Raw genomic sequence first — 24449 nt, forward strand, 5'->3', positions numbered from 1 at the left:
GTTTATTTGTCATATACACAGGGAAAACATTAGATCCTTTTCCCATTTGTTTCTTTTCAATACTATGGTGTTGCTTAAACCCTGCCCAACAATTTCTCATTTCTGTTCCTGTTTACTAGCATAGTTGGTGTCTAATAATTTGCAGATGGTAGCAAAAAAAAGTTCATCCTCCATTTACTCCAGGAGGCCTAATATTTGTTGTGTTTCTAGTTTGATTCAAATCCATTCTAGAAACCAGCACTGTTACACCTTGGTGGTGTGGTCCACAAAGAGGATTACTGAACTTTGTCTAAAATATAAACCAGATTTTGGATGGGAAAATTTACTTCAGAAAACTTGGTTGATATACTTCCACACAATTTTCCTCTGCTCTCCAATTTTAAGGTGTAGTGGTGTGGTGTTTGTGGTTCCTGGCTGTGTGCTGCCATTCTGCTGTACTGGTGGTCATGGCATATGTAGAATTGCCTTGTGTATTTGTGTTGTGTATGTGTGTGCTTAATCATATTGCATTACCAATCCTACCCAATAAAACCCTAATGTGTTCTTGTGTACTTCCTACAGTGGATACTTGTGGGAAGCAAATATTGATTACCTAGAGCCTTGGGCAATGTAAGTTTAGGCTGCTGGGAATCTAGTCTACTTTCTGCTCCAGCATTACCTCCAGATTCTGTACTGCCTTCTGAAAATGTGGCTCTGAAGGTGTAGATCAAATTCTAATTGGCAATTGTAAAATGTTGCACCATATTGGTAACGTGTGAAGAATACACATTAATGCAATCTAATATGCCCTGTTTAGAAGTGCAGATCATGAATAAAATCACTTGCTTTCTCACAGGAGATCTGATTATTCTTTTCTCCCCTAAATGTAGTTTAGATGTTGGAACTAATAATTTATCCAAAACTATTCAAAATTGTGCACTCTGGGTGGTAAAGATTATCAAAGACGCCTTACTCACCTTGCATGACTTTGATTTTCGTATAGGGAATTATTAGAGCTATGATTAAACAGACTAATGGCTTCATTTTCCACTTCACTGCTTAACTTTTTCTGGTTGTCTCATTCTGTGCTCTGAGAAGGTTCATGTCAGCAACAATTTTCTGGTGTTAATTAAATGCACTGACAAATTTGGTCAGGAGAATTGTAATTTCTATACCAGCGATTGGTAGATGGTCCTGCTTTAATGATTGGTGTGAATATTATGCTTAATATTTGGGTAAAAGTGCACTTGCAAAAATTCAGCTTTTCTCAGCTTTTCTCTGGGGATACTTCTGTGAACCCAGCAAAGCAAACGGTTTGAGTTCAGGCTGAGGAAGTAAAGGACTGTAGCAGTTCATGAAATTGCCTGAAGCCCTGTTCCACCAGGTTATATGACAACAGAATAGAATTTGTTCTAAGTCTCATGAATGGTTGGTCCCCTAGTACGATAAGATGTACATGTAAAAATAATACTCCAATTGGAATGTTTCAGTAAAGTATTTGAAGCTGAAAGGTTAGCTAATTTGGGATTCTAGGAAATTCCAAATTTCTATTACCTTTGGAAAATTATTTATTCTTAAATGGCCTTGCTCTGATTTTAAGACCCCTTGATTTAGATTCCCTGGCTGCAGAAATACCATTTCTCTTCTGCCCTGTCAAATTGTTATTAAAAATCTATCAATCCAATCACCCTCAACATGCTAGTAATAACTTTTTTAGTGAACGTCCCTGTATTTTAACTCGAGTTTGTAGTGAAGCTCTCCTGTAAAAGCACCCAAGATGAACTGTAATTGTTCTAATTTTTTCTTCTTCAAATCAACAATGTTTAAGTGATTGGGTGGGTGCAGGGCAGTTTTCTGGGATTATATAAATGAAATCTTTTTATTCTTAGTTAAATGGAATTTGTAATATTGGATTTGCAAGTTATAATTAATTACATCCCCCCCTCATAAAGTGTGAATATTTTTGATTCTTTCTACTGCTGAAAGATAGAACTTCCATTTCTTAAGACAAAGAAAAAATCTTACTTCACACTTCTCATTGATGTTCCATTTGGATCTATGATCTTCCCTTCTCCATTTTTAAATTTTGCACTCTCTATTGTTCAGTAATTTGAATGTCAAATTTGAAATAATTTCTTAAAATATTTGAACCAGTCAAAACATTATTTGTCTTTTTATACAGTGGATTCTGATTAACTGGGACAATTCAGAACCAGTACATTTTGGTTACCCCACTTAACCAAAGTTTCACGGAAATAGATGTAACAAAAAGATACTCTACTGTTTCACTCGTAACAAATTATGTATTTAAATGAAATACAGAATAAATTAGAACACTACCAATGCCACTACAGTACTATAAGACTCTATATTAGTTCCCAATAGTTATCAATGGAGGAATTCATTCAGTGTTTGCTGCCATGATTGACTGTAAACAAAATCAGCGCAGTTAATGGACTGACCATTGTATCTCCAGATCTTTATTTGTATTGTAGCATTCAAGATGGTTGGCATTACTGTCAAATTCTTCGTAGTTCCTAAGTTGGAGTTTTGAAATTTTCACTCCTGACTGTTTCTGGCTTTAGTGCTTGAAATACAGTCTTAAATTGTCTTGCTGCTTATTTCTTGACACCTATCAGTGACAAAAATCACTCCTTTTTGAACACAAAAGGATACAATTGATGTTTTTAAAAACTCTTTGCTCTAAACACTGTGTAGTGTCTAATGGCCATACAATGAACACAACTGAGGCTAGTTAGAAACTGTTCGTCAACAGTGTCCTGTCCTACTTAAGCAGCACAGTGTCCCAAATAAGCAAACATAATTCCAGCTTCTTTATCAATTAGATTTTGTTCTTTAAGAGTTGTCCCAAATAAGCAGCTGTCCCGATTAACTGATGGTCCAACTAACTGGAATCCACTGTATTGACATGTATGCTTATTGACAGAGCTTGATGGTCAGAGCTGTGCTGTAATCTAAGCTGTCTCCAACAAGCCACAGCTCAAAGAGCATGCCATTTAGTTTCTGATGTAGATATTGGCATCATACACCTCAGATTCCCATTTCTACTTTTTGGGTATTTAAAGTTATGTAATTCCTAACGTGTTCATGTCAAAGCTCTGAATATTGGGCAAGGTTTCTTCTGATTCATCTGAAAAATTTGATTGTCATATTTTAAAAGGCATTCTTGATCTTATTTTTGTTTTCTTGTTTTCCAGCGAGAGCTTTCAAAAGTTTCCAAATCTAATTGCCAGTCCCGAGTTCTCAATTCTACGACCACCAAAATCCAGACTTGAACTAGCCATGAGAAGCTGGAGAGGGCCACAACCGTGGAGAGTGCACAAAATGAACGTTACAGTAGAGCTGGCGTTTGCTCTTTATTACTTTAAACTGTAAATTGAGATGTGTGAAAAATACCACAGGTGAACAGGGAGTGGAAAATGTTACCTTGTCTATGCCATTGGAGTTGTCTCTGGCATTGAGCGTGGCTTCAAAGTTCACTAGGGGGGAAATATTTTTGTATGCGAAGAAATTTGAGAAATATCTTGAATAGTCTCAACCAGTGAAAATGAAGTTATTATACGATTCTTTCTGAGCTATCTTTTGGTGAGGGGAGGAAGAACTGTTATAAATTTGGTTTTCTCTCAAGATCATCTCGTGTAGCTTATTTTAAATTTTGGCAAGCTATTTTACATGACAGCATCTGGATGACAACTTGTGTTTCAAGAGGATCAAGAGTTAAAGTTAAAACACTTGATCCTCTTGATCTAATCTATTTGAGACTTCAAAGAGTTTGCGAACAGTCGAACTGATTGCTAGGTTTATGCTAAAAGATCCCAAAATTGTGATACTAAATTTGGTAATTTGAGTCTATGTGGGGAAAACTAAAGCGTATTTAGCAATATCCGTCTGTATAATTAGGTTCAGCTTTTCTTCTTATCAGTGTTAGCGAGGGATGAAAGCATGTAGTTGAATGGTAACTAGATTAGATTAAATCCAATTTATTTTACATTGGCTTGGGAGGCATAAAGTTAGTTTAAGGAAGGCCATGTATGGATATTATGTCTTAACCAACCTGTGGTTCACTGTGGTTATATTTTTCATATAATCTTGTGGCTTTAATAATACTTTAATCATATCCAGTTTTAAACAATTTTATTTCTGAACATTTAAATTGTGTGATTCTCTAAGCTAATCATGAATTTTGCACCTTTTTTGTCTTTTTCCTTATTTATTCATGTAATGGCCATCTCTTACTGTTAAAGTTAAGCAAATGTCATAACATGGTTATGAGCAGTGAGAGGAGCCTTTAAACACTAACTTTTATATCATAGTGTGCCTTAGAAAAGTTGTTAATTGCTACTGGTAGAATAATCTTTATGTCTGATCTGGCACAATGCTTGTCTCATACTGTTCATGGCTGAAGGTACGCTTTTATTCCACCTTGGGATCAAAATTAGCAATCCAAGATCAGGCTTTAAGCTTGAATTAAGTTGGAAAAAATAGGAGATTCTTGCATTTGTTTTTTTTTTCTTTGTTGAAAACAACCTGCCATTTTAAAATGGTGGAGAAAGAAAGGATGTGTAAAATGTAGCTTTTTTAAAAAAGTATATAGTTGTTCCTTTTTGAACTTCTGTGGTGTCCCATCAGATTAGGTCTAATGAATTTTTAGACCTTGCCATGGAACTGCCTGCTGTTTTCTCATCTGACATTCAGGTAGTATGTGGAAATACCACTCGCACTTTTTGTCAGTGGAGGTGTTTGAGCATATGAGAGGAAAATCTATTTCTTGCGGTGTTGGCCAAACTGGCTAAGGGATCTGACCTGATGTGGCTAGGACTATTTTTAAAGTCAAGTTTGCTTTTAAACTAATCAGTATTAACTTAAAATATGAAATTTGCCAATCTGACTTGAGTTCCAAATTTAAAGTATTTCAGAGCTGCTGATTGGTTGCAAGGGTACTAGGCTGTCAGTTACCAAGCTGTCAAAGTACTACAGAAGAGAACACAAATTCATCAGCAAAGAAGTGGCATACTTAAGTATTCTTCTGCCTTCTTTCCCCGTTGATATTGCTATAGAGAAAAGTGAGAGCCCTGGCAATTTTAAGCATTTTTGCTTCATTATTTAAACCTAGAAATAATTGTACAGTCAGAGCTTCTAGACAAATTAAGGTTTTATGATTTGTGATCCAGTATCTCTGCCATCTACAAACTGTCTTTCTCCTTTATAATATTGGCAGACTATGGGACTTCATAAATGTTCAAATTTTCCTTCCAGCAATTAGGAGGTTAATATATTGAGCACTATCTCTTCTAGTAAAAAATTATAAATCTTTTTGTAAACTTTATGGAAATCTGGTTATGGTCATGTATCAGCTGAAACTTCGCAGTTTGTACTGAGTTTCAGTCAATGGTGCTAGGAATCACCTTCGCCTTCAATGTTCTGAGCTACTCTGATATCAATTAGAAATTCTCCGGTTAATCAGTGTAATGTGTACTTGCTGAGCACCTTGCATCCAAACCTGAGGAAAGGCATTCGAGGTACTGTGGGGTTGAGGTGCACAAAGTCTGTAATTGATAACATTTTACACTGAAATGTTAGTCTTCCTACCACTGTTTAAATTGTACAGTGTTGTGTAATAAATAGGCAAAGTAATCCTTATTGACTACTCATTTATTCTGCAACATGGATCAACTGTTCTTATGCCTGTAATGATTTTGATTGATACATACGAATTGGTTTGACAACTTTGTGTGGGTTTGTGTAACAACTGCTACAAGGGCAACACTAACAATTGAACTCCAGTTGAAATATGACTCCAGGAACATAATGTACTACACCCAATCTGTATATTTTATTGTAATCATTTATGGTTGCAAAGGTGCAGGGAATTTGCAGGTGCAAGAAATTCTGATGCTGTTGGAAATCTTGAGCAGCACACAATGCTGGGGGAGCTCAGGAAGTCGGGCAGCATGTATGGAGGGAAATAAACAATTGTTTTGGGTCAAGCCATGTCATGAACCACCCCTTTCCAAAGTCGCTGCAGAAAACAAGCTTATACTAGGATTGTGTATTAAGAGTCTTTGCTGTCTTTTTTTTCTCCCAATGTTATAGTACCTGCTTTTTCACTTTTTAAAGAAAATAGTGTAAAGAGTGCACAGATGGAATGAAAGGTGTAATAGAGTACTCAAGACCTGGGACAACTTTATGCACAATATTTATAATTTATCATGAATCACTGCGAAATGAAAGGTCTACTAATGTTGTACTATGTACATGTTAATTTGAATTATCCTGACTTTCATAAAAGGTATTGCATAGTCCAGCTCTATATCATGATTGGGTTGCCTTATTTAGATCATAAAGCGATAGGAACAGAATTGGGCCATTTGGCCCATTGAGTTTGTTCCACCTTTCCATCATAGCTGATTTAATTATCCCTCTCAAAGCAATCTCCTGCCTTCTCCCCATTATCTTTAACACCCTTACTAATCAAGAATCTGTCAACCTCAGCTTTAAATATATTTAATGACTTGTCCTCCAAAGCTGACAGTGGAAATGAATACCACAGACTTACTATGTTCTGGCTAAAGAAATTTCTCATCTGTTCTAAAACCATGTCCTTGTACTCTAGGCTGAACTTTCTGGTCCAAGACTCACCAGCTATAGGAAACATATTCTCCATGTCCACTCTATCTAGGCTTTTCAATATTCAGTGGGTTTGAACCAAGGCTGGATAACTGACTTGATTGCCAACACAATTTCACTACTTCCTAATACTTACAGGAACTCATCCTTACTCTCACCATCCCTAACTTTTGCCACGGCTTCCCCAGTACTGTAAATTATAGGAGCAGAATTTAGGCCATTTCATCATGGCTGATCCAATCTTCCTCTTAGCTCCAATCTCTTCCATTCTCCCTGTATCCCTTCATGACCTGACCAATTAAGAATCTATCACCCTCTGCTTTAAATGTAACATGACCACTTGTCCCTCTTCAGGGTTTTTGCAGTAGCTCCAAGACATACATTACTTTTGTACCAGATGCTATCTTTATCTTTTGTACCAGAATACTTAGTCTTCTTACCCCACAGAAATATTTGCAATTGAATCCCCCCCCATGAAATATATTAGGTATACCTCATCATTGCAAATATCTAATTTGCCAATCATGTAGAAGCAACTCAATGCATAAAAGTATGAAGACATGGTCAAGAGGTTCAGAATGGGGAAGAAATGTGATCTAAGTGACTTTGACCATGGAATAAGTTTTTTTTTAGCCAGATAGGTTTGAGTGTCTCAAACTGCTGATCTTCTGAGATTTGCGTACACACAAGTCTCTGGAATTTACAGAGAATGGTGCTTTATTAAAAACAAAACATCCAATGAGTGGGAGTTCTGTGGGTGAAGCCTTGTTAATGAGAAGCCAGAGGAGAATGAGGAGACTGGTTTCAAGCTGACAAGAGGGGAAAAATAACTCAAATAACCAAGTGTTACACCAGTGGTGTGCAGAAGAGCATCGCTGAACGTATGTTGAACCTTGAAGTGGATGAAACAAAAGACCACAAACTTACAGGATTGCACTCAGCTGCTTCTTTATTAGATACTTCCTGGACCTACTAAATTGGACACTGAATGTAGTTCTCCCAACCTCTTCCTCCCCTGTTGTGAAGCAGGTCCCTCCATGGTGCCAATAACTTGTATGTTGTTGCTTTTCCCTGGAAATCTACTGCACTTGTGTCTTTTCTCACCCACGCCCAACAGATTTCAAGGTGATGTACCTGTTTGCAAATGGGATGAACTAACACAAGCTGGCAACTCAGCCTTTTGGGGTGACCACCTTGCTAAGCAGCTCTGGCTCCATGATACCAGTAGTTGAAGGTGGACATAAAATGTAGAACGACACAGCCCATTGGCCCATGAGGTTAATCCTACTTTATAATCTACCCTTACGATCATTCTCACCCTCTTGATAGCCCTCCATTTTTCTATCATTCATGTACCTAATGATTTTAAATGTTCCTAATGTATTTGCTTCAACCACAATCCTGGCATTTCTTTCCACACACCCACCATCTCCATAAAATACTTACCTCTGATAACCTCCATATACTTTCCTCCAATTACCTTAAAATTATGCCCCTCATTTGATTTCCGTCCTGGGAAAAAGTCACTAGCTATCCATTCTATCCATACCTTTTATCATCTTGTACACCTCTATCACATCACCTCTCATCCTCCTTTGTTCCAGAGAGAAAAGTCCTATGTCGCTCAGCCTATTCTCATAAGACTCAAGTTTCCACTCCTCTGTCAAACTAGTCTAAGTTATTCCCAATGGCTCAGCAAACCTGCCCACAAGGATATTGGTTGCTCCTTTGTTCAGTGTCCCTTTTGTATATTTTCCCCAAGGTTAGTTATGCACACAGTATTCCAGTAGGCAACCCTATTCCTGTCGTGGTTCACCTACTTTCCAATGGTCATTTGAAATGGATAATGAACACTGGTAGTATCAGCAATATCCATACCCCAAGACTAAAACTGTAGGTCATGTTATCCCCATGAAAGAGTGCAGTACTATTGATAAAGCAGAATAATAAAGCCTTGTTATGTCATCCAATAATGTGAAAGAGTTTTTGGCATAGTGGAATGTCAATTTGCCAACATTCAAGTCGTCATGGTATCTGAGGCTGCTTTCACTGGACTGGCTAATGAATCAAGCTGGTTTTGGTTTCTCCTCTTGTCTCTCAAAGCCAAAGAGCTTTGCAGAATGACTGGTTCCCACTGCATTATTTATACAGTAATAAGTACTCTGCATTGTATCTGAAACGTACCGGTCTAGGCTGATAATGGATTGGAGTTTGGAAGCTCTTTACGTGCTATGTTCTCAGATTCCAGACCCAATTTAATGATTAAATGCGACGTTTGAATGAGTGTCTTTTGAACTCTATGATGGACTGGCTGCACTGATTAATTTGTCTTTGTCTACTGGACCTGTACGTATCTGGCTCAGAGTTTTCAGTTTCAGTTTGTTTAATTATCCACACTGACTGTGGGGAATGCCACGTGGGTGGCTGGCTTTAGAGAAAACTCATCAGTGAAAGAGGTCTAAAGTAATGCTACAGGTCAGAAGTTCCTAAATCATTTAGTGTGCCTGTTCAACGTCATTACATTTCTTTGTTCTAGACCCAATGGAGAAGAGGGAGAAGCACAGATGTTTCATGTCTGGGAACTGGGGAAGCCATGGCAAAAGTTAGGGATGGTGAGAGTAAGGATGAGTTCCTGTAAGTATTAGGAAGTAGTGAAATTGTGTTCTCCCGACCTTGCTGTAAAAAGAAAAGTGTGTGAAATGTCTCAGAGTTTAATTCAGTCCACAGAGCATATATATTTAAGCTGAGTTCATTGGAATCAGCAGGTAGGTAAGCGGGTGAAATGATGAAGCACTGGAATAACTGTAGTTAGTAACATGTACCAAGTGCTGGAGGGACTCAGCAGTTCAGGCGGCATCTATGGCAATGAGTAAATGATTGATGATTTGGGCTGAAACCCTTCATCAGAACTGGAAATGAAGGAGGAAGATGCCAGAATAAAAAGGGGAAGAGAGGAAGGAGGATAGCTAGAAAGTGATAGGTAAAGCCAGGTGGGTGGGAAATGTAAAGGGTCGGAATAGCAAGGAGAGTGGACCATGGGAGAAAGGGAACGGGGGCACCGGGGGAGGTGATAGGCAGTGAGGAGAGGTAGGGGACGGATTGTGGAATAGAAGAGCAAGGGGGGAGTCTAATTACCCGGTAAGGGAATTCATTACCATTGGACAAGAACAAGTGGTTGTGCAGAATTTCTGTTTGATAGGTTGTAAGATCCCACATGAAGGTACAGACATCACTAGAGTACCCTAATGGAGAGTTAACAACACACAGAGTAAGGTAAAAGGTAAAAATATGATGTCAATTTTAAAAGCTTGATTAGAATAATTGTTAGTAATTTCACCCCAGGATGTCTGTGGAAATCTGACCTCCCTGTGGTTGATGGAAACTTGCGTGAAAGAAGCTGTGAACTGCAGTCAGGAGGAGAGGGAGAGAGAGAGGTTCATTCAAATGAAGATTATTGTACTGGACGTTACCAGGTAATGAAATAAGACCTTGATGAATTCTTCTCTTGCCTGTCTGCTTTTATTAGTGAGCTTCCAACAATTTTATATTAGGACAAGTTTAAGAGATGGGGAAACGAATAAAGCTGATGTGTTGAATAAAGACTGTAGGTTAAAGTTGCACTTGGCATTGTTATACGTGAGAGTTCTGCCATTTTAGTGCAAGCAATAGTTCAAATCTTGTTGCTAATGGCTGACACTACAATTTCAATCCAGAAGTGATGCTGCATCCTCTGAAGTTGACATGAGAGCCTTATTTTTCTGTCATTACCTTTCAGTAACCACATTCAACAACTCTTTAAAATATTCTTACAGTTTTCGAGAAAAGTGTTTGAAAACTATAGGTAAAATGTTCAAGGGTACAACATAATGAGTTTTAGTCTCCTAATTCCATTCTGAAAATAGTTTAGGATGCAGCAAAATTTGGTTGTAGATTTTTTTATAACACAGATGTTGATCTTTTTCTATCTCTAAACCTAAACTTGTGTGAACCTTTGCTCACACCTTGTCCTGTCAACCCAGGACCCAGGTACCCTCTGTATTCCTTTTTGCAAAACTTATTTCTTTTGGTATTGTATAATAATTTTATATCTTTGCACTTACTGCTGCCACAAAACTTCTGAAAACTCCAGTGTCTGAAAAGCATTAGGATAGATAAGTCACTGAGGCTAGACGGGTTACACCCCAGGTTACTTGGGAAGTAATTACTGAGTGTTAATGATCTTTGCATCCTCCCTGGCTACAAGTGTTGTATCAGAGGAATGGAGGATGGCAAATGTTGTTCCATTGTTCAAAAAAGATCATAGGAATGATCCGAATGATATAATTTTGTGGCAAGCTAATGAGGACTCTTAGGGACAAGATTTCTGAGCATTTGGTGAAGTATAGTCTTATTATGGATATTCTGCATGGCTTTGTGAAGGGCAGACCATGCCTCTTGAGCACACTGAGCTTTTCAAGGAGGTAACAAAGCAAATTAAAGGTAGATCACTGGACGTGGTGTATATGTACAAGGTTCCCCATGGTAGGCTCATCCTACCTTGGGGCATGAATGTCATGGACACTTGGATATATAGATTCAGAATTGGTTTGCCCACAGAAGGCAGATGGTGATAATAGATAAAGTATTTTGCCTGGAGGTCAGAGGCCAGTGGTGTTCCGAAAGGGATCTGTTCTGAGACCTTTGCTCTATGGATTTTTATAAATGACTTGGATGAGGAAGTGGAGGAGTAGATTAGTAAGTTTGCAGATGACATGAAGGTTGGAGGTGTTGTGGATAATGTAGAAGGTTGTCAATGGGATGAAGAGCTGGATGGAGAAGTGGCGATAGAGTTCAATCTGGTGAAGTGTGAAGCGATGCACTCTGGAAAGTCAAGCTTGAAGACCGAGTACAAGGTTAATAGATTATTTGCAGCATGAAGGAACAGATGGATCTGGGGTCCAAGAACTTGTATCTCTCTAAACTGTCATGCAAGTTGATTGGGTTGTTAAGAAAGTGTATCGAGTGTTGGCCTTCATTAGTTAGTTCAAGAGTCATGAGGTAATGTTGTAGCTCTATACAACTCTGCTTAGACCACAGATGAAGTTTTGTGTACAGTTCTGGTGCCTCATTGTAGGAAGGGTCTGAGAGGATGCAGAGGATATTTATCAAGATGCTGCTTGGATTTGCGAGCATATCATATGAGGATAGGTTGAGTGAGATAGGGCCTTTCTCTTTGGAGGGAAGGAAGATAAGAGGTAACTTAATGTAGAGGTATATAAGATTAAGAAGTGTGCACAGAGTGGCTTTTTTACAGGGCAGCAATGGCCAATACCTGAGCACTTACAAACAATAATGGATAAGGCCCAGTCCATCGTGGGCATATCTACACAAAGCGTTATCACAGGAAAGGAACATCAATCATTTGGGACCCCCGCCACTCAGGACAAGCTCTCTTCTCACTGCTGCCATCAGGAAGAAGGTACAGGAGCCTCAAGAGTCACACCTCCCAGATTCAGGAACTACCCCTCAACCATCAGGCTCTTGAACCAAAGGGTTCAACTTTACTCACCCCAACACTGACTTGTTTCTGCAACCAATGGACTCACTTTCAAGGAAATTTAATCTCATGTTCTTGATATTTATGGCTTATTTATTTATTATTATTTATTTCAATTTGTAGTTGCACAGTTTGTTGTCTTAAAGTGGATGAGCTTGAGGCTCAATTGGAAATTGGCAGGTATGATGTTGAAGGAGTAACAGACATGGCTGCAAGAGGACCAGGGCTGGGAAATGAATATTCAAAGGTATATGTCCTATTGAAAGGACAGACAGGTGGGCAGAGGTGGCTCTGTTGGTGAGGAATGAAATTCAGTCCCTTGCGAGGGTTGACGTAGAATCAGGAGATGTAGAGTCAGTATGGTTAGAACTGAGAAATTGTAAGGGCAAAAAGACCCTAATGGGAGTGATCTACAGGCCCCCAAATAGTAGCCTGGATATAGGGTGTAAGATGAATCAAGAGTTAAAATTGGCATGTCACAAAGGTAATGCTATGGTTGTTATGGGGGATTTCAACATGCAGGTAGACTGGGAAAATCAGGTTGCTTCTGGACCCCAAGAAAGGGAGTTTGTGGAGTGCCTCCGAGATGGATTCTTAGAGCAGCTTGTACTGGAGCCTACTAGGGAGAAGGCAATTCTGGATCTAGTGTGGTAATGAACCGGATTTGATAAGGGAACTCGAGGTAAAGGAGCCAATAGGAGGTAGTGATCATAATATGATAAGCTTTAATCTTTAATTTGAGAGGGAGAAGGGAAAATCGGAAGTGTCAGTATTACAGTTGAACAAAGGAGCCATGAGGGAGGAGCTGGCCAAAGTTGACTGGAAGGATACCCTAGCAGGGATGACAGTGGAACAACAATGGCAGGTATTTCTGAGAATAGTACAGAAGGTGCAGGATCAGTTCATTCCAAAGAGGAAGAAAGATTCTAAGGGGAGTAGGGGGCGACTGTGGCTAACAAGGGAAGTCAAGGACAGTATAAAAATAAAAGAGAAGAAGTATAACATAGCAAAGGTGAGCAGGAAGCCAGAGGACTGGGAAACTTTTAAAGAGCAACAGAAGATTACTAAAAAGGCAATATGGGGAGAAAAGATGAGATACGAAGGTAAGCTAGCCAAGATAAAGGAGGATAGTAAAAGCTTCTTTAGGTACGTGAAGAGGAAAAAAATTAGCTAAGACCAAAGTTGGGCCCTTGAAGACAGAAACAGGTGAATTTATTAAGGGGAACAAGGCAGACGAGTTGAACAGGTACTTCGGGTCTGTCTTCACTAGGGAAGACACAAACAATCTCCCAGATGTAATAGTGGCCAGAGGACCTAGGGTAATGGAGGAACTGAAGGAAATTCACATTAGGCAGAAAATAGTGTTGGGTAGATTGATGGGACTGAAGGCTGATAAATCCCCAGGGCCTGATGGTCAGGAGGTGGCTCTAGAAATCATGGATGCATTGGTAATCATTTTCCAATGTTCTATAGATTCAGGATCAGTTCCTGTGGATTGGAGGGTAGCTAATGTTATTCCAGTTTTTAAGAAAGGAGGGAGAGAGAAAACAGGGAATTATAGACCAGTTAGCCTGACATCAGTGGTGGGGAAGATGCTGGAGTCAATTATAAAAGATGAAATAACGGCACATTTGGATAGCAGTAACAGGATCGGTCCGAGTCAGCATAGATTTACGAAGGGGAAATCATGCTTGACTAACCTTCTGGAATTTTTTGAGGATGTAACTATGAAAATGGACAAGAGAGAGCTAGTGGATATGTACCTGGACTTTCAGAAAGCCTTTAATGTCCCACATAGGAGATTAGTGGGCAAAATTAGAGCACATGATATTGGGGGTAGGGTACTGACATGGATAAAAAATTGGTTGGCAGACAGGAAACAAAGAGTTAGGGATTAACGGGTCCCTTTCAGAATGGCAGGCAGTGACTAGTGGGGTACCGCAAGGCTCGGTGCTGGGACCGCAGCTATTTACAATATACATTAATGATTTAGATGAAGGGATTAAAAGTAACATTAGCAAATTTGCAGATGACACAAAGCTGGGTGGCAGTGTGAAATTTGAGGAGGATGTTATGAGAATGCAGGGTGACTTGAACAGGTTGGGTGAGTGGGCATTTGCATGCCAGATGTAGTTTAATATGGATAAATGTGAGGTTATCCACTTTAGTGGCAAGAACAGGAAGGCAGATTACTATCTGCATGGTGTCAAATTAGGAAAAGGGGAAGTACAACAAGATCTAGGTGTCCTTGTTCATCAGTCATTGAAAGTAATCATGCAGGTACAGCAGGTAGTGAAGAAAGCTAATGGCATGTTGGCCTTCATAACAAGGGGAGTTGAGTATAGGAGCAAAGAGGCCCTTCTGCAGTTGTACAGGGCCCTGGTGAGACCCCACCTGGAGTATTGTGTTCGGTTTTGGTCTCCAAATTTGAGGAAGGACATTCTTGCTATTGAGGTGAGTGCAGCATAGGTTCATGACGTTAATTCCTGGGATGGCGGGACTGGAATACGTTGAAAGATTGGAACGACTGGGCTTGTATACACTGGAATTTAGAAGTATGAGAGGGGATCTGATTGAAACATATAAGATTACTAAGGGATTGGACACGCTAGAGGCAGGAAACATGTTCCCGATGTTGGGGGAGTCCAGAACCAGAGGCCACAGTTTAAGAATGAGGGGTAGGCCATTTAGAACAGAGTTGAGGAAAAACTTTTTTACCCAGAGAGTTGTGGGTCTATGGAATGCTCTGCCTCAGAAGGCAGTGGAGGCCAATTCTCTGGATGCTTTCAAGAAAGAGTTAGATAGAGCTCTTAAAGATAGCGGAGTCAAGGGATATGAGGAGAAGGCAGGAACAGGGTACTGATTGTGGATGATCACAGTGAATGGCAGTGCTGGCTTGAAGGGCCGAATGGCCTACTCCTGCACCTACTGTCTGTTGTCCTTTGCAGACTGGTTGAATGCTCAAGTTGGTGTGGTCTTTCATTGATTCTATTATGGTTATTATCTTATTATGGATTCATTGAGCATGCCCACAAGAAAATGAATCTCAGAATTGTATATGGTGGCATATGTGCTTTGATAATAAATTTACTTTGGACTTGGAAGCTTAGGGGAGAGGTCAGAGGTAGAAATTTTGCACACAGTAGTGGATGTCTGGAACCCATTGCCCAAATGATAGTGGAGTCTGATGCATTAGGGACATTTAAGACACTTTGATAAGCACATGGATGTAAGAAAAAGGAGTGTTTTTGGCTTTCTAGGAGGGAATGGTTAGATTGATCATGAAGTAGTGTACATTGGTCGACACAATGAAGGATTCACACTTTGCTATGTTGCTCTAAGTTCTAAAACAACAAATTTCACATCAGTTAAGTGGTTCTGATTATTCTGGGTCTCATTTGATTTTAGAATTAGAGGAATCTGTTTTCATATCCACACATGGTCTTGCCAAATCCAGCTCCTGGCCTTCATGTGTGGCTTAGCTACTAAGCCTGGCAGGTCCATTTCTACTGACAGGAGGAGGGCCAAAGGCGGGTATTGGCTCCTTAAAACCAGTCACTTCAGGCAAATAGGGCTCGTCAGCCGTGGTTGGCAGCTCATCTAAGAGAAGGGAAACTCTGATTTCAGACCACTGCTACCCTGCGGCTACACCCACCCGTGGGGGAGGCTTCAGGAGTAAATCCTGAGGAAAAATCCGGAGTTGAAGCCTCTAAGTAGTGTCAATCTCTGTCATTCCTTTGGGATACATCAGCTGCTTGGAGAGTGGGAGCCTGCTGCATGGGCAACAGCTTGCTCTCCATATCGTACTCCCCTGGCTTGACAGCTTGGATGCATCACCTATAGTCAACCTGAATCAATGGAGGGCCAGACCATATCAGTTCACGGCAGAAAACTTTTTGTTACAGAGTGAGATGAAAGAAATTGTACCAGGGAATAAGGAAATGGAAGAAAAATTATATGAACAATTTGTGTTTCATCGCGGAAGAAGGCACTGTAAACATTCTAGAAATAATGAACGGGATACAAATTTCAAGCAAATTGAAAAGTTTGAAGAAATTGGTTTAAAGCTGTACAACAAAGCTCAATAATCCAACCTTAAGAGATTCTGCAGATGCTGGAAATCCAGAGCAACACACCCAAAATGCTGGAGGAACACAGCAGGTTAGGCAGCGTCTTGGAGGGGAATAAGCAGTTGATGTGTCTTTTGTGTTAATAACCAGATGTTCTGGTGCCAAGATTTCGTGCCCACATGACAATTGTTTGAACAATGCACACCCAACAAATTGGCATGTTCATCAGAAACTTCATACATGATATACAGGCACAACATTCATCTCAGCCCAACACATCAACTGTTTATTCCTGTTGAGTTCTTGCAGTGTTTCTGTGCATTGCTTAATAATCCAAAGCACTTGGACTTTGGTGCTGGACTGGCAGCTTTTCAGGATCTTTCAGTAGCAGGTGTCATGCCTATTTTATAGGTTAATTGTTATCACTGGAATTTTTATTTATCTTGACCGTTTTTCCTTTCTTTTGTGTTTTCTCAGCTCCCTATTTTTCGTTTCTAATTTTTGTAACGTAATAAAATGGCCGTAAGGAACAAGATCTCCATTCTCGATTTCCGAAAAACGAAAGTATCAGGATCCAATACTACTTCTCTTCTCTTACCTATTACTTCCTTGCATCAGAGTGTTACACATAAGGTTAACCTAAGATGACTCCTTTCTGTTGTGGTTGCACTGGTGTCTCAGGAGAATCAGACCGACCCCAATCCCCTACAGCATCTGAAAGTTTAGGGAGGTTGTTAAGCCTGATCTCCTCCTCAGAGAGATCTGCTATAACAGGTGTAGGGCTCTCAGTACCAGTAACCGTGATGTTAACTGTTCAGGCTAACACAATGGCTTCTCTGTATTGTTGTAATGAAATGGCTTCTCTGTAATGTTATTTAATGCTGTAATGGGTTTCTGTATCTGGAATGTTTGGGTTATGACTGCAGATAAGGGGGGGGGGGGGGAGCTAATCAATGGAGAATTGTTATGCGCTATCTTGTATGTGTGAGCTGAGCGGGAGTTCGCGGTCTTTTTCGGGAGGCAAACTAGGAGGACGGACGTGTGAGGAGCAGATAGCGGTTCCAGGGTGGCAGATACTGGATGTCAGAGGTTCGGACGGTGGCTGAAGGCTCGGAAGGTCGTTGTGGATGGAACCCGAGGCGTGAGCTCCAACGTATTAAAATATTGTGCACAAAGTGATAAATTTACTGATTTGGCACCTTTAGGTCATCTGTTTCTACTAACCTATCACTAAGAAATAACTATAAAGTTGCAATTATTTACTCTGGTGTATTGTCTGGTATTTGTGTTGCGAGTGTGTACTGGGGGGCATTACACCGTATTTACACCGACGTATCGCACTATTGGCGGGGCGACGGCAGTTCACCCTAGGTGAACGGGGGTAAATTGGGGGCACAGATGCTACACAGGATTCAGATTTATCACTAGCACATCGGAACATAGGTAAAATGCGTCTTCTGTGTTAATTACAGCATGTTCTGGTGCCGTGATGGTGTGGTCACATGACAATTATTTTAGCAACAAATTGGCATGCTCATCAGTAATTTCATACATGATATCCAGGTACAACATTCATGCCATGTTAATGAGGGAATGTCACAAAGTTAGTACTTCACACCTGAGATTAAACATTAAAGATTAGCTTTATTTGTTGTATGTACGTGGAATCATGCAGAAAAATGCATTGTTTTGTGTCAATGGCTAACATGGTCCAAGGATGTCCTGGGGGCGGCCTGCAAGTGTCACTACACTTATGACGCAATCTAGTATGCCCACAACTTATTAACCCTAACCTGTCTGTCTACGGAATGTGGGAGGAAACCAGAGCACCCAGAGGAAACCCACACGCTCACAGGGAGAACGTATAAGTTCCTTACAGACAGTGGCAGGAATTGAACCTTGATCTTACAGCTGGCATTGTTCCCTCTAAACTGCATGAGTGCGTGGCTGCGCGGTAACTGAAATGCTCCCGTGCACAAGGCCCTTGTTGCCGTGCAGTTAGGACTTCCTAAACATTTAAAGGGCCACGCAGTTTTCAGGCCATGTAAAGATTCCCTGCTCAGTGCAATGGTTGGTCCACGCAGTGTAAATAGGGGGAAAGTTGGTCGTTACACTATGTTGGTGCTGTCCTACCAAGGACCAAGTTACGAAAGCACTTGTAAACAGGCTGAAGCTATTTACAAATGTGAATGGCCAGAACTGGAGACGTGCAGAGACTGGAGCAGTTTATGGGGCATGACAGGATTAAATAGTAGAGAATTTAAGGGAATGAGATCGCTCCAGACAATCCCTGACCCTGTCTAGTTCTTCAATGTGTGACCAATGAGCAACCATTTGAAGACCGTAGCAAGTGCTAAATAAAATAATGAGGGTTCCGATTTGCCTGTTTAAGTGGAGGCCTTGAATTTGATGTTGGAAGCATTTTGATCAAGGAAGTGGATGATCATGTTGGCAGTGTCTGTGTGTTTCTGCATAGGTGTTGGACGGGCGGTCACAGCAGTGAGAGTCGTGGTTGTGGACCTGAGACCTGAAGGCCAGATTTCCCTGTGGGGAGAGCTCCCTTCCCCCTGAAGCAATGGCATTTCCCTCGGCCCTTGTGCTGACCTTCCTGCTGCTGGCGTCCACTCACAGCACAGGTAAGAGTAAACAGTTCAACTTCTCAGTTCTGTACTCTAGAACAGACGGCCGAGGGGCAAGCATCTTAAACTTTAAAAGAAAGTCTCATCCCTGGACATCAATATGAGAAAGTCACCAGGAAACCAATAAGTTCAAGTTCAAGTTTAATTGTCATTCAACCTTGCACAGGTATACAGTTAAATGAAACAGCATTCCTCTGGGGCCAAGGTGTAGAACACGGTACATACTGCACTGTCACACACATCCAGTGCAGTCACTACATGAATAATGTTAACACAAGCCCCTGAGTGGCGTGGCCTGAAGAAAGGGCTTGGTCCAAATTGTCTTTTCCATAGATGCTGTCTGGCTTGCTGAGTTCATCGAGAATTTTATAACCATATAACAATTACAGCAAGGAAACAGGCCATCTTGGCCCTTCTAGTCCGTGCCGAACACTTACTCTCACCTAGTCCCACTGACCCGCACTCAGCCCATAACCCTCCATTCCTTTCCTGTCCATATACCTATCCAATTTTACTTTAAATGACAATACTGAACCTGCCTCTACCACTTCTACTGGAAGCTCGTTCCACACAGCTACCACTCTCTGAGTAAAGAAATTCCCCCTTCGTGTTACCCTTAAACTTTTGCCCCCTAACTCTCAACTCGTGTCCTCTTGTTTGAAACTGCCCTACTCTCAATGGAAAAAGCCTATCCACGTCAACTCTGTCTATCCCCCTCATAATTTTAAATACCTCTATCGTCCCCCCTCAACCTTCTACGCTCCAAAGAATAAAGACCTAACTTGTTCAACCTTTCCCTGTAACTTAGGTGCTGAAACCCAGGTAACATTCTAGTAAATCTTCTCTGTACTCTCTCTATTTTGTTGACATCCTATAATTCGGTGACCAGAACTGTACACAATACTCCAAATTTGGCCTTACCAATGCCTTGTACAATTTTAACATTACATCCCAACTCCTATACTCAATGCTCTGATTTATAAAGGCCAGCATACCAAAAGCTTTCTTCACCACCCTATCCACATGGGATTCCACCTTCAGGGAACTATGCACCATTATTCCTAGATCACTCTGTTCTACTGCATTCCCCAATGCCTTACCATTTACCATGTATGTCCTATTTTGATTAGTCCTACCAAAATGTAGCACCTCACACTTATCAGCATTAAACTCCATCTGCCATCTTCCAGTCCACTCTTCTAACTGGCCTAAATCTGCAAGCTTTGAAAACTTACTTCATCATCCACAACACCACCTATCTTAGTATCATCTGCATACTGACTAATCCAATTTACCACCCCATCATCCAGATCATTAATGTATATGACAAACAACATTGGACCCAGTACAGATCCCTGAGGAACACCACTAGTCACCGGCCTCCAACCTGACAAACAGTTATCTACCACTACTCTCTGGCATCTCCCATCTAGCCACTGTTGAATCCATTTTACTACTTGTGTAGTAAGTGTCAATATTAATACCTAACGACTGAACCTTCCTAACTAACCTTTCATGTGGAACCTTGTCAAAGGCCTTACTGAAGTCCATATAGACAACATCCACTGCTTTACCCTCGTCAACTTACCTCGTAACCCCTTCAAAAAATTCAATAAGATTTGTCAAACATGACCTTCCACGCACAAATCCATGTTGATTGTTCCCAATCAGACCCTGTCTATCCAGATAATTATATATACCATCTCTAAGAATACTTTCCATTAATTTACCCACCACTGATATCAAACTGACAGGCCTATAATTGATAGGTTTACGCTTAGAACCCTTTTTAAACAATGGAACCACATGAGCAATACGCCAATCCTCCGGCACCATCCGGGTTTCTAATGACATTTGAAATATTGCTGTCGGAGCCCCTGCTATTTCTACACTAACTTCCCTCAAGGTCGTAAGGAATATCCTGTCAGGACCTGGAGATTTATCCACTTTTATATTCCTTAAAAGTGCCAGTACTTCCTCTTCTTTTATCGTCATAGTTTCCATAACTTTCCTACTTGTTTCCCTTACCTTACACAATTCAATATCCTTCTCCTTAGTGAATACCGAAGAAAAGAAATTGTTCAAAATCTCCCCCATCTCTTTCGGTTCCACACATGGCTGTCCAAAGCTATAGTGTCCATAGCTGTTGTGTGTGATGCTTTGGATTTCCAGAGTCTGCAGACTTTCTCGTGTTTATGGCCTGAAGATTGACAGTTTGGCATGAAGTGTGAGGTGCTTGTACAATGTTACTGCCACTGTTTGTTATAATACAGCGAGCAGTCGTATAATTATGTGAAACAGCAGCAATAACAGATGAGAAGTGACCAGTGCAGGGTGAGAGTGCGTCCGTGAGTTGGGGAGTGAGTGGGGGGACAGGGCATTCACAGGGTGTACGTGTGTGTTGGGGGGCAGCAGGGTGTTAAGAAGTCTAACGGCCTGGGGAAGAAGCTGTTACCCAGCCTGACAGCCCTGGCTTGGAATTTGTTCCCACAGAGGGTGGTTTTGGGTGAATAGTAAACAAATGAGAGAGGAGTTGAAAGATTTAAATGAGGAAAGACAGGACAAGTTGGGAGTGAAGCAGATATGCTGATGTGGACCAGGTGGATTGAACAGACTGCTTCTGTGCTTCGTATCTGTGAGAGCACAAGTAAATAGGATCAGTAGTGTACTGCTCAGCCACTTGTGTCTTAACCATCATTCAGTACAATGCCCTCTGTGCCAATTCCCCACTGTCCTTGATATTAAGTGCTGAGGTACAGCAGGTCCATAGTTCACTGAAACTGGCTACGCAACTGGATAAGGCGGTAAAGAAGGCATACGTCACGCTTGTCTTTGTCGGTAGATGATCTGGGTATCAGAGTAAGGAAGTTGGGCTGTGGCCATATGAAAGATTAGCCAGACCGCACGTGGAGGACCATGTGCATTTCTGGTTTCCCTGTTATCGAAAGGATGTGTGAAAAGGAGAAGGATGTTGCCTGCGTTAGAGCTATAAGGAGAATTTGGACTAACTCTGGCTGTTCTCCTTAGAATGGAAGCTGAGAGGGAACCAGACAGAGGTTTTGAGATCATAAGAGGCATAAAATCTTTTAATGTCTTTCTAATCAGAGTCAGAATCTTTTCCAGCAGGGTAGAAGTGTCAAACACCAGAGGTCATGTTTTTCAAGTTGGAGGGGGAGGGTTAATGGTGATGTGAGGGGAAGAACTTGTGGTCAAGATGGCACCTGCGTACAATGCTCCTTTGGTCGACGTCTGCAAAGATCATGAGAACATATTTTTCATTTCTTTTATGTATTTTACATTTGTTTCACATCTTGAATGTAATTCTGGAACTGTTAGAGCATGCATTTTGCTGTTTGGAGATCGTTTGGGTGCACGATCCGATGTTTGACCCCATTTCACTAATTAAAGCAACGAAGGTGATTGAAACATCAAGGCAAGTTTGGAAATCGCTTGGGTGTTCCAGTGGTCTGCGGTCTCCAAGAGGATTCCAGGAGGCAGAGGCAGTGTCTGCAAACCTTGTAACAGGCAGGCTGGGATGCAAGCCAATCTTTGGCTCCATTTCACTGACTGAAGTGACAAGGGAGACTGAGGCATCGAAGTGAGCGGAGAGGGTGAGCGCTGGCTGCTTGCCAATTGATCGGTTACTCTGTAACAGAGAGGGGAGAGCCTGCTGTTGTGCCCAGAGAGTGTTGCCCAGGTTTTTTCTGCGTTTTGGATGTGGACTTTGGAGTACAGACTCTTTCTTTCAGTCTTATAGTATTTATATTCTGTGCTTTATCGCCCAATCTACTCGTTCTTTTTTTTTGTGAGGAGGAGGGCTTTGAGAGTCGATGTTCCTGATCCATTTTGTTCATTTGGTTTTTTTTGTGTGTGGGAGGAGGGATTTGGGGGTCAATAGGTCTGTTCCGTTTTGATCTTTTTCTTTCATGAGGAGGTGGGATTTTGGGGGTTGATGATTATGCCGCCTTTCTTTTCCATCTTGGCTTCGTGGAGAATTGAAGAATTTCGGAGTTGTATAATTTGATAATAAACTTTTGAAGTTCATTTACACAGAGTTTTAGGTTTCTGGAGTGGGCTACCAGGGGCAGCAGTGGAATTAGAGTTTAAGAGGCTTTTAGATAGATGGATATGAACTGAACGGTACATAGGAGGAGGGTATTTCGTCTAAAGCAGCATCAGGATTGGAACAGCATTGTTTTCATGTTATACGTCAGTGACTTGGTTGAGAGAATTCAGGGCTTTATCTGCAAACTGGGCCACAATACAAAGATAGGTGGGAAAGAACTACACTGAACACCACTGGGCTCTGGTTTGATGTTTGATAAGTTATGTGTGTCCGCTCACTTTTTGCCTGTTTGTGCAATTAGTTTTTTTTTGCACATTGGGTGTTTGATTTTTTTTGTTTGAGCGGGTTCCATGGTGTTTTATGTTTTGTGGCTGCCTGCAGGAGGACAAATCTCAGAGTTATATTTTATACAGATACTTTGATAATAGATGTTCATTGAATAGTTGGAAGCAGAGTGTCTGCAGAAGGTCTTGGACAGATTAGGAGAATGGGTAAAGAAGTGGCTGATGGAATACAGTGCAGGGAAGTGCACGGTCATGCACTTTGATAAAAGTGGGGAGGAAATTTAAAAATCAGAGGTACAAAGGGACTTGGGAGTCCTAGTGCAGGATTCCTTAAAGGTTAGCTTACAGGTTGAGTTGGAAGGCAATGTTGGCATTGCAATTCAAGAGGACTAGAATGCAAGAGCAACAATGAGATTCTGAGGCTGCATGAGGCACTTGGAGCATGGTGAGCAGTTTGGGGCCCCTTATCTAAGTAAAGACAATCTGGCATTGGAGAGGGTCCAGAGAAGGTTAACGAGCAATGTTCCTTTTAATTTTCTTCACAGCTGTGCAGACCAAACATTGCTCAGAGCAGGAAATGTTTACATGGCCTGAAAACTGCATGGCACCTTAATAAAACATTATGTAAAAGGAAAATCTGGCTGCGTGGCAACAAAGGCTATGTACCTGGGAGCATTTCAGTTGGTGCGTGGCACAGCTTAGAGTGAACAGTGTTCACAAGAATGATTCCAGGAATGAAAGGGTTAACATATGAAGAGTGTTTGAGGACTCTGAGCTTATACTCACTATAATTTAGAAGAATGAGTGGGGACCTCATTGAAACCTAACGAGTTTTTAAAGGCCTAGACAGTGGCTTTGGAGAGGATGTTTTCTCTCGGAAGAGGGGTCATCTATTTAAAACACAGATGAGAAAGAATTCCTTTAGCCAGAGGGTGGTGAATTTGTGGAATTCATTGTCACAGATGGCTGTGGAGGCCAAGTCATTGAGTATATTTAAAGCAGAGGCTGATAGGTTATTGATTAGTCAGGGAGAAGGCAGGAGAATGGGGTTGAAAGGGATAATTATTCAGCCATGATGAAATGGCAGAGCAAACTCAATGGGCCATGTGGCCTAATTCTGCTCCTATGTGGACTGACTGGTCCAGTGCTGTACTGTTCTATATCAAATATACTCAATGATCAGATCAATAATTCAGATTGAGGGGAAGTAGTGATTCCAAGAAGCCA

The 24449-nt window shown here is 41.0% G+C and overlaps 2 protein-coding genes across 4 annotated transcripts in view; both read left to right on the plus strand.

Annotated features, from left to right (window-relative positions):
- prc1b (protein regulator of cytokinesis 1b) overlaps positions 1 to 5636 on the plus strand; it is a 32213-nt gene extending 26577 nt beyond the window's left edge. For all 3 annotated transcript variants that reach the window (XM_073024794.1, XM_073024795.1, XM_073024796.1), the window contains exon 14: positions 3198 to 5636. In XM_073024794.1, the coding sequence (XP_072880895.1) occupies positions 3198 to 3275 (78 nt within the window). In that variant the 3' untranslated portion in view covers positions 3276 to 5636. The remainder of the gene's footprint in view (positions 1 to 3197) is intronic.
- A 13172-nt stretch (positions 5637 to 18808) lies between these two features.
- LOC140714511 (stereocilin) overlaps positions 18809 to 24449 on the plus strand; it is a 109587-nt gene continuing 103946 nt past the window's right edge. The window contains exon 1 of the mRNA XM_073025805.1: positions 18809 to 18869. Coding sequence (XP_072881906.1) covers positions 18809 to 18869 — 61 coding nt within the window. The remainder of the gene's footprint in view (positions 18870 to 24449) is intronic.

The sequence above is a fragment of the Hemitrygon akajei genome, chromosome 21, assembly GCF_048418815.1.
Source record: "Hemitrygon akajei chromosome 21, sHemAka1.3, whole genome shotgun sequence".
In the NCBI taxonomy this organism is placed as follows: domain Eukaryota; kingdom Metazoa; phylum Chordata; class Chondrichthyes; order Myliobatiformes; family Dasyatidae; genus Hemitrygon; species Hemitrygon akajei.